Source organism: Prunus dulcis, chromosome 1, assembly GCF_902201215.1.
Source record: "Prunus dulcis chromosome 1, ALMONDv2, whole genome shotgun sequence".
Classification (NCBI taxonomy): domain Eukaryota; kingdom Viridiplantae; phylum Streptophyta; class Magnoliopsida; order Rosales; family Rosaceae; genus Prunus; species Prunus dulcis.
In genome coordinates this window covers 24648611-24659611 of record NC_047650.1, presented here as the reverse complement: position 1 = coordinate 24659611, position 11001 = coordinate 24648611, and the positions used below count along the sequence as shown (strand labels likewise).

General features: G+C 37.3%; 2 protein-coding genes across 3 annotated transcripts; both read left to right on the top strand.

Annotated features, from left to right (window-relative positions):
- Positions 1–1547: 1547 nt before the first annotated feature.
- On the top strand, positions 1548–5584 carry LOC117613040 (probable apyrase 6). 2 transcript variants are annotated; one of them, XM_034341690.1, is made up of 9 exons: positions 1629–2611; positions 2877–2989; positions 3239–3346; positions 3487–3541; positions 3992–4183; positions 4289–4386; positions 4621–4817; positions 4901–4985; positions 5080–5584. In XM_034341690.1, exons 1-9 carry the CDS (start codon positions 1996–1998, stop codon positions 5113–5115), a joined length of 1500 nt encoding a protein of 499 aa, XP_034197581.1. In that variant the 5' UTR covers positions 1629–1995; the 3' UTR covers positions 5116–5584. The 2 variants fall into 2 exon arrangements, with proteins under 2 accessions (XP_034197577.1, XP_034197581.1); XM_034341686.1 differs by having other exon boundaries at positions 1548–2611; positions 4901–5584.
- Positions 5585–7153: 1569 nt separating this feature from the next.
- LOC117615049 lies at positions 7154–10614 on the top strand. The gene is made up of 8 exons (XM_034344028.1): positions 7154–7273; positions 7452–7765; positions 8339–8410; positions 8992–9056; positions 9225–9381; positions 9500–9580; positions 9698–9787; positions 10041–10614. The coding sequence occupies exons 2-8, from the start codon at positions 7487–7489 to the stop codon at positions 10158–10160; spliced, it is 864 nt and encodes a 287-aa protein (XP_034199919.1). The 5' UTR covers positions 7154–7273; positions 7452–7486; the 3' UTR covers positions 10161–10614.
- The last annotated feature ends 387 nt before the right edge of the window (positions 10615–11001 follow it).

Sequence of the window (11001 nt, the reverse complement as noted above, 5' to 3'; positions counted from 1 at the left end):
ATCTCAATTAGTATCGATTTTTAATATAGCTACTTGTTATTTTAATTAAATAAATCAAGTTGAATGATTGGACCAATTTGGAAAAATAAATAAATAAAGCACTTAGACCGAAAAACAATGAAAATTAATATGATTATGTATATAAAAATACAAATTTAAAATCCCTAACAAAGAATTTATAGCTTATATACTTAACAACAATTATCTATACACCCAAATTATTGTATTTGATCTTTAGTCCTTTAATATTGCTAATATAGAATAAACAAAACAAAACAAAAATAGTCAAACGAATCATCCAAGTGCTTAAAATAAACCAATCGGCCAAAACATTATTTATTTAATTGAAATAGTTAAGGTCCCGCTTGGTAGGTTAGATTGGATTTTGAATTAACCTTTTTATATTACATTAGATTAGTTGGAGTATGACTAGATTTTAAGCAGTTATTTAGTGCAATACAGTACCAAAGTTGAGATTAGTTTAGACTGCCATTTTTTCATTTTTATATTCTCATTCTCAAATTAATTACAACAAAATCTATTTTCAGTTTATAAAAAAATGATTTTCAAACTTCCAATAATTCGTCGCTCATCTTCAAACTTCTTCTTCTCAGCTACCTCCCGACATATCTCAAAGAAGAAGAAAAAAAATAGCCACAAAGATTGCAAAAAATAAAAATAAAAAAAATAAAGAGGAAGAAATTATGAATCTGCCTTTCACCATTTTGATTCTTCCGCCATATGCCTTTCATCCAAGATATGAAATTTTTTTAATGAAAAACTGAAGCTTCTCATATCTGCATCAATGGCTTTAAGATTGAACTAGATATGGCAGAGGGAAGAGAGAGTAGAAGATAAGAGAAGAGAAGAGAAGAAGAGAAGGCTGAGGAGAAATGCTCTCTTGCAATTGGCTTCGAAACCCATGTTTAATGATGGGTTATGAAGCCCATGGTTTTATGGACTAATGTCCAAGATTTATATTCAATTTGTTGTACACTTAGGCCCCGTTTGGTTCATGGAAAAAGAGACTTGGGAATGGAAAATCAATTATTTTCTCATGTTTGGTAAGTCTAGGTATGGAAAATCGTTGCCTAACTTATGAAAAAGGAGGGGGAAAAATGAAGTCATCCTCCCAACTTGTGTTTTGTTTTCCCTCATGGGAAAGTTTGGGAAAATGAGCTAACATTAAATACATATTTTTATGTCATTTTATCCCCATTAGCAATTTAGAATTACAATATATCATTAAATGCATTCTTTTTTTATTTGATTTAATATGGGTATAATTAAAAATTTATACAAACTTTGTTTTCCATTCTTACTCAAAACATACATGAGAAAGGAAATAAAATAATATTTTCATGTTACTTTCCCAACATTACCAAACGTGAGAAAGGAATCTTCCATTCTCATTCCTTGAAGAATGACATGGAAAATAATTTCCCATCAAATTTATTCTATTAACCAAACAGGCCTTAAAGTCCACTAAACAACAAACTAAATTCATGTCTGTTTTAATTGAATATATCAAGTCCTGGCCATCAAACATTGCCTAAATTCTTTGATGTTAATTTTTCTTTCTAAAGAAAGAAAAAGGGAAACAAAAATGTTTAAAAAAGGGTCCAAACCGGGAAACCGTAAGCGTCGACGAGAAGGACAACTGGACAAGTGAACCGAACCGGGAATGGTCGGGGAGCTTACGAGTAGAGGAAGCCATAAGCGTTAGGAGGACGCAACGACGTAAAAGTTAAAAAGGTCGTTCGTTTCTCAGACCAACAACATCCAGAGACCAGAGACACAGAGAGAGGGCGAGAGTTTGATCATTGCCCTCTCCGTCTCCGATCCAAATCTCATTTTCTTTTCTTCTTCACATTTTTTGCATTTGCAATTTTACATTTCCATGAAAAAAACCCTAACAAACGACGACATTGTTATTATCAATTATCTGCAAAATTCATATGATTCTAATTCTTTTCTCGCGGCACCGATTTTTTCATGCGACGGTTGAATACCCGTAAAGGGGTCAATTCGAAGCCGACGGACGACTACGACAGCAACAATATGGACCCGGTTAAGCTCCAAGTCCGACCCAGCACCCGATCCAATCTCTTCTCTCGCAACCCCAAGCACAACAACAGATCAAGCTTCTTAATTATCGCTTCACTGACGATCGCACTAGCTTTCACACTCTGCTATCTTCTCGTTTCCGCGAGAAATTCGAAGAGTTTTGGGAAGAAACGGTACGGGATTGTGATCGACGGAGGGAGTACGGGTACCCGAATCCACGTGTTCGGGTACGGAGTCGACGGTGGCAACACTGCCGTCTTCGATTTCGGTACTGACGGGTTGTCGTCGATGCGGGTTAACCCGGGGCTCTCGGCGTACGCGGAGGATCCGGAATCGGCGGGCGGGTCATTGCGGGAGCTTGTGGAATTTGGGAAGGGTAGGGTTCCCAAGGAGCAGTGGGAGAACACGGAGATAAGGCTTATGGCCACGGCGGGGCTCCGACTGCTTGATTTGGATGCCCAGAACCGCATTCTGGACTCTTGTAGAAAGGTGCTTCGGAGTTCTGGGTTTAAGTTTCAGAACGAGTGGGCTTCGGTGATTACAGGTACTGTTATTTGTGAATTGTGTTGTGGTTTTTGCATCTATTGCGAATTGCAATACGATTGAAGTGATTTGAATGAGTTTTTTTGACCTAATTTTAGTGGCATTGTATGAAAAGAGCCAATTTCGAATGCTAGAAAAGATTATCAACAATAATGTGCATAATTGATATCAGCCAACCCACACATTGTTTGTATTTGATTGTTTGTTAACTTCAAATGTGGAGTTCATGTTTTATGAGCAACTCTCTGAAATTATGGTTGATGTAGGCTCTGATGAAGGACTATATGCTTGGGTTGTTGCAAACCATGCCCTTGGCACTCTTGGTGGCAATCCTTTGCAGACAACTGGGATTATTGAACTTGGTGGAGCTTCTGCTCAGGTGTGATTGCATTAATATTTTCCTGTGGTATTCGTTTGAAATTTTGGATTTCTGACCCCAAAATTATGGTCTGAGCCAATACGTTCATCACAACATAATTGCAAGTCACAAAAAATATCATGCCTCGCGAATGTGTTTTTTATTGGGAAATATGATTAGCTATTTGTCCGTGAACAAGTACCAAAACCATATCGGAGAAAAGAGTTGCAACAGTTGGGGATATTAATTTTTGGTCCAATTTTATTTCAGGTGACATTTGTTTCAAGTGATCCAGTGCCTCATGAGTTCTCACGTGTTGTTAAATATGGAAATGTCACTTACAATCTCTACAGTCACAGCCTTCTTCATTACGGCCAGGTTTGTTCGGCTTTGTTAATGCTGTTCATTTGCATATATCAACTTGTCCAAGTTTTCCCGACAAATGGAAGCTTGGAAGTTTAATTTTCATTAAGGTGCTACTTTATGGTTTGAAGTTCAGAAGTAATTTGATAATGCAGAATGTTGCATATGATTCGTTGAAAGAAGCAATTGTTTCAGGAGACTTCAACTCAGGTAAAAATATAAGCTTTGCCTTCTGCCTGATTTTTCATATGCCTTGAACCTCAAGTTGTTTGACTGTGTCATGCTGAATTCCAATTTTTTCTTGTGAGTCTGGCATCCATGAACTTCATATCCCTTTAGAAGCATAAGTCATAATGTGGCTGTCTGTCTGATGATCTTATTAGCAATATGGCTTTGTTGGACTGATCACCAGGATGTAGCATATTTTTGTGGTTCTTACTTCCCTTTCACACAGTTATATTGAAACAATTTTGGTGGCCAACGGAAGAGTTTGTTGGAATTGATTGTTGCAATCTGATTTGGTTGTTCTTTACCCAAAAAAAAAATTCTGATTTGGTTGTTGATTCCTTGATCAAATGCACATTGGCAATAGCTCTGAAAGCCTCACAGTTAGAACATGATATTTGACTGGATTTCTACTATATTTTATCGGTAATGCAGATGCTGAATCACTTCAGAAAAGAATGTCAATAGATCCTTGCACTCCTAAAGGATATTCATATAAGATGCAGTCTTCAAAGCTTTCTCCAAGTTCTTCGGTTGAGAAGAGTAGACATTTGTCTACTCTTCAATCAAGGGGTAACTTCTCTGAGTGCAGATCTGCTGCAATAATGATGCTGCAAAAAGGAAAAGGTTGTAGATATTCTTCTTCAATCTTCACTGTATTGTTACATTTGTGCTTCACAGATTTTATTTTTACTTTCTTTTGACAATGATTATCTCTTTACCTGGGATCAGAGAAATGTTCCTATCAACACTGCAGTATTGGATCAAATTTCATACCTAAGCTTCAGGGAAAGTTTTTGGCTACAGAAAATTTCTTCCATACATCCAAGGTTTTGTCTTCTCAATGCTCGAGTCATCAGTTTCTTTCTTATTAATGTTTTTGTCAATATTTTTTAATGTCATGGGAGAAGTAACAAGGATACTCTTTTTTTTTTTTTTAAATATTTTAAATATTTAAAATTTCTGTAACAAACATATACAGTAGAATTATTACTTAGATGCATTTAATTGTGTGTTTCTTACACCCTTTTTTCTTTCCTTTTCTTTTTCTACTGCTTTCTTAGTTCTTTGGTTTGGCTTCAAAAGCATTTCTTTCTGACCTGATGATGGCTGGACAACAATTCTGTGGAGAGGATTGGTCAAAGTTAAAGAAGAGACACCATCGACTCGATGAAGAAGCTTTGCTTCACTATTGTTTCTCTTCAGCATATACTGTGGCCCTACTTCATGATAGTCTTGGAATTGCTATGGACGATGAAAGGTAATACTTGTTCTACTTCAGACTTGTATATGATGACGTACATAACATTTGAACTTATTGATTGTCACTACTCTTGTGGCCAGGATCAGGGTTGCAAATCAGGTGGGAAGTATTCCACTCGATTGGGCTCTGGGAGCTTTCATCTTGCAAAGCACATCTGACTTGGATGTACGGCATTCTGATTGGATTAGCACCGTAATTAGTGATGGCTCCCCCACTCTACTATCATTAATTTTCATCTTTGCAATATTGATGTTTACAGTGTGGTCTCTGTCAAAGTGGAGGAAGCCCCAGTTGAAGACAATTTATGACCTGGAGAAAGGGCGGTATATAGTTACTCGTGTTAGTAGATGAGATGTTGATAGCTTCTAGAGGAAGAATGTACACTTGTTATGTTAGATCCGGAGGAAAGAGTTGAGCAGGCCTCAGTTTATTGCCCAAGGCCATCCTCATAAGGTTATCGACCAGAAGCGATATTGTATAGTGTGGGTATCTGCACAGAATTTAGTGGTAACATTTTTTGTGCCGGTGGAGCTAGGCTTAGATACCCATTTTGTACCTGGAGGGAAGCCAATACCTCCAATTAATTATACCACATGCTCTCTGATTACCCCCAAATCCGAATAGGAAGTTAGGATAAAAATTGGGGAAGGCTTGTTGTGAGGAGATTTAGAATGTTGTATCATTGTATGATAATGTGGTAATACACGTGCTTTCTTCACAATTGTTATTTGTTCTTATTACCGAAGCGAGAGCTTATTTCATCACATCAGTCTTAAGGTTTCCAATTTCCATGGGCCTCATGTTTTTCGCTTTTCTGGCTTGGAGTCGAGTAATATAGGAATTTCGGGTTTCTAATTTCTCATACCAAAAGAACAAACAAATTGGGTTAGAGCTAGACTCTGCTGTACATGTCAAACTTCCAGTGATTAACGTTTCATAAAATATTGTTACTTATTTCAAGCCAATATTTGCTTCAACGCCATAAAAAATGAACGTACTGCAAGAGGCTTGTAGCTGCGCCTTTACCCATGTACTTGGGGTTCTGTGTGAGCACATCCTTCTAACTTCTTTCTTGGGTCAGAGAGCAGAGAAGTTGTAATTTCTTTCTTGGGTCAAAACTATTCAAAAAGAAAAGGGCTACTTCCCTGAAAGTCCAATGCAATGCAAGCAACCAATCCAATCTTCCCGTTTTGCATAGATAAATCATAAATGTATACCTCTAAGACTTGGTGGCTATTTTTCTTGTTTAAATTTCTAAGAACGTTCTAGACTTGTAATTTTGTTTGATATGGTAAACCAAACCTCATAAAATATGTCTGGCAAAAACAAAAACCTCATAAAATATAAATACGCGTTATTCAGTTCTACTAGCAAAATCATCACTTTCAACGTTTTAAAGAATTATCTTCTAAGCTGTATTATTAGTAAGTATGACAAACAGAAGAACATTTGGAAGCAATTAATATAAAGATAGCCATTCATTTGAATAGTCTTACCATTTTTAACTTTTGTTGTGGAGAAATTATTGGTCTTTACTTACCACTTTGATGTGTGCGTTATCCTACTAAATTAATTCAAACCGATTCAATTATACATCACAAATTTGTTGAAATAATTAAATAACGAGTTGATGACCATATGTGTAAAGATGCTCACTTAATTTCTAAATACATTGCCCAATTTTTGTACTAGTTGCTTGCTTATCCTCTCCTATTAATAAAACTCTTTCGCTCTTCTCTCAAAAGAGCCTAGCTCTACACCTCCAATTTTGAACAATTTAAATGGAAGTTGGCAAAATTTAAGACCATGATATTGACACCCCTTTAAAAGTGGCCATGGAGCTGCGTAGACTTGAGGGTCGGTTCAAAAGTTGGGCTGACCAGTTCAATAATGAATTTCCAAACCTAATTGCACTGTTACATTCCCATATTACACGTTCATCTCCAAACTCCCATATTTGTTAAATAAATGTCATTAGACACCAACTTTGTTAAATAATATAATAAATAAAAAATTATGATGTTATTAGTGTTGAAAATTTAATTTAATAAGTTGATGTCTCCGGTATTATTGTTGTTAAATTTGGGTTCGCATTAAGCTAACAACAGTGATGATTAGGTGAGGTGATTAGCAGTTTAATGACGATGATGAAGGACTTTCCATTTATCAAAATTAAGTGGTTTATATTGTTTTGTCGTGTATAACGGAACCGGTCGTTTTACGCGGCAAAGGAAAATTGGACCGACGAAAATACCCCTCAAGTCGTTCGGTGAAGTCGAGGAAAAGATAACCCAGCACTATATATAGCAAATTCTGAAATGGGCAGAGAAACGTAGCTTGGTATTTTGGGCAAATCCAAAAATACGAAAACAGACCCAATTAGAAAATTAACGAAATTCTCTCTCTTCCCCGATTATCTAAACGCGCTTCCAATTTTCTTGTCCAATTCGGAGGTAAGATTTCCCCCAATTCATCTTCTCTCGGAAACCTAACGATCCGCTGTGTCAATCCAGCGCGATCCTGGGTTTCTAGGGTTAAATTTGACTCAAAAAAAAAAAAAAAAGACTTCTTATTTGGAAGTTTATATTCAATGAAATTGGTTGTTAATTAGTGTTGGGTACATTCGATTAGGTCGTTTTCTGTGTGATCAGCGCATACAATCGACAATGAGTGACCACCTGGTGTTGTACGTTGACCGTCTCCTCAGGCCCATGGCCGCACAGCAGCCGTCGGAGCCTCCTGAGGTCAGTTCTGGGCCGGAGCCGGAGCCGGAGACGGCTGGACCCGACCCGGTCCCGGACACTGCCGACCCGTCTTCTAGTTCGTCAGCCGAGGGCGCGGAGGAGGAGGAGCCACTGATTCAGACGGCGGAGTGTCGCATTTGCCAGGATGAGGATAGCATTAGCAATTTGGAATCTCCTTGTGCCTGTTGTGGCAGCCTCAAGGTATATATTTAATATCATATGATATAAAGGCTCAGTCTTTGACTTTGTATGTAATGCTGAATTGCTGTCATTAGAATTGTTGGGGATTTGAATTGATTTGGGGGATTATAGGAAATGTTTTCTTATTTGCAAATGACCCTTAACTTTGGTGACAGACAGTGGATAATGAAATTTTTTCCTGAACATATTAACCAACCAGAGATGTCGGTGAAAAGCTTCAGAATTTTTGCATCTATAGGGGCATTTCCCGGATTCTGTTTTTGTTTTTTTTATTTCTTTGTTTAAGAGCTATTTAAATTTGTGGAATCCATTAGTCAATAGAACATTGTGTCTTACATTTTCTATTAAAAGAACCGTTCTTGTCTCCTTGTTCGCACTTCTTTGATCATTGATATAATTGACAGAATTGTTGCGATCCATTTGCAAGATATTTTTGGTTAATGATGATTTGTATAGCAAATATTGCTTCCATGAGCTAGTGTCTAGCAGTCCTCTTGTCTCTGTCTGTCTTTTTTCTTTTCTTTTTATGTCTTGTTTATCTGATCTCATTATGCGTGGTGAAATTTGTTTCAGTATGCTCATAGAAAGTGCGTTCAGCATTGGTGCAATGAGAAAGGAGATATAACTTGTGAAATTTGTCATCAGGTATGCTGCTTGAAATTTTCTCTATCTATTTTTGGTGCTCTAATCTTATGCTGCACATAAGCTTGTAATTTTTCGACTTTCTTGGCTACTTGAATTTTCCTTTTCCGAAAAGTGAAGTCTTAATTTCGTATTACAATCCTTGGCCTACTCCATGTCAGAAGGAATTAAAAGCTAGTAGTGAGTGGATTCCAGTTACATCTGGATTTATGTGTGTTAAGGCGGGGGGATGAACCTTGACTTTTGATAAATGATGTGATACGATGGGGTTGTCTTTTCTAAGAAAATTATTTTTGAATTGGTGAATTGAAGCCATTTGCATAAACAGGTGTACATTCAATTCTAGATCTCTCATTTGCATGATGCTTTTACTGCATCGTTAACACTATGTAGATCTCCTTCATAATTTGGAAAAGTATGCCATCTTCTGTTTTCTGTAAGCACTTTTGGATAAGATCGGATGTCAAAGTTCTTTGGAATCATTATTGCTGCATCGTATTTATTTTGAAAATTTTGAAATACTTTCCTTTCAAGCGATATAATTGCATTCTGTTCTAATTGATGGTATTTTGCATTATGTACAGACTTACCAACCTGGCTATACTGCACCTCCTCGTCCGCCATCTGATGAAACTACTATTGAAATTGGGTGAGTCAAATTTTCTTATGTTTCATCACAAGTGTTTGTGACTTCTTTTGATTATTTTGGTAACAGTGCTAGTTAACTTAATACTTCTGTCATGTTTGTGATTAAAACTGCATGAAAGACGATATGGATGCCTTATGATTATCTTTGGGCTATGGATGTTTCCTGCAGTGGAGGCTGGACACTTTCTGGCACTCCTTTGAGTTTGGACGATCCACGCATCCTGTCAATTACAGAGGCAGAACGTCAGTATCTGGATACTGAATATGATGAATATTCTGCTTCAAGCAGTAGTGGAGCTCCATTCTTCCGTTCAGCAGCCTTAATTGTAAGCCCATAAACTTGCAATCCTACCGAGTAGAAATTAACTCCTTCCTCATATTCTTATTCCTTATGTATGAGGTAAATCAGGTTTGATTTTAATTTTAATCCTCTGCATTTGGCAGTTAATGGCCCTTCTGATCTTGCGGCATGCACTGAGAGTCACAGATTCCGACAATGGGGATGACACGTCTGCTATTTTCTCTGTAAGTGGATTTGAACTTACTTTTTCTATCAACTCGCCAGTCTGGTGCTTCATTATCCCTTAAATTGATGTCATTTTACGGTTCGGTGAAGCTGATAAACTGGTTGTTACTCTGCAGCTTTTCTTGCTTCGAGCGGCTGGATTTCTTTTGCCCTGCTATATTATGGCTTGGGCCATCAGTATCTTGCAGCGTCGACAGCAAAGACAGGTTAATATTACCTTCAATTCTACTTTTAAATGTTAAGTCTTATACATTGGTGATTCTTTCTTTTTTCTTTTCCTATTCTGCTCTTTCGTGTTGTTTTCTGATCTTGCTACATAATAATCACTTTGTACATGGTATATTCCATAATAATGCTATAAAGATAGAATCTAAGACTTCGAAACTGTAACATGATGCATTGAATTTGGGCTTATTTTTAATTGCTCCTTAATGTTCTTATTGTAATATGGTAAAACAGGAGGCTGCAGCATTGGCAGCAACACAAGTTGCTTTTGTTCTTCAATCTGGACAACATATGGGTCTACAATTTGCAGTAGGATCAGGACCTAATGGGAGTCCACAACCAGAAACTGCCTAACATGAAGCCAACAGAACGCCAGAGAGTTTTAAGTGACATGGTGAAGCCATTCAGCGGAAAGTGGTGAAAAATAAATGAAAACGTTTCTTTTGTCCGAAAATATGAAGGAACAAAAAATTGCAAAACATAAGAGAACAGAAAAGGCTACAGCAGTGTGGAATTGTGTCTAATGGCTTGTTGAAAAGGCCATGGCAGTCTTGGTTACCTCCATCTTTGGTTGTCTTGTATTTCATGTATGTTTGTAAATTAATTCCATTCAACCAGAGAAAAAAGGAAATATTGATTTTTGGTTCTCCATCTTCTTGGGTAGTTCGAAGCAGCTGGTTGTTATCTGGAAAGGGCATGTCTGTATTATTCAACTTGAATATCTTTCCTTAGCTGAATTCTTTTTCTTTTGGATTTATCACAAAACGTCCTTGAGGTTCATGAAACTTTCAGATTGAGTTTTTTTATTTATTTTGGTTATTCGTGGTTCTCAAGGTTAATATGTGTGCTCACAAATAGTCTCTATTGTGAGTTTTCGTTAAAAACTCTGTTAGTTTGCTTATGTGGCTTTAAATAAAATATATTAAAAAATTAAAATTTAAAAACCATTTACAAGTCTCCCATTGTTCAAAGAAAAGTCTGTCATTGCTCTATCTTCTCTCCCTCACCTGATATCAACCCAGCCCTATCCCGACCCCAACAATAGCACACCAACCTCTCTCTCTCTCCCTCTCCCACCCCCCTCTCCTTTCCCTCCCCCCGCAAACGACTGTGACCATCCCACCCCAGCAAGGGAGGCCCTGAGCACATGCGGGCAAGGCAACCGCCTTAGCCTTTAAATTGGGAGGGCCCCTAA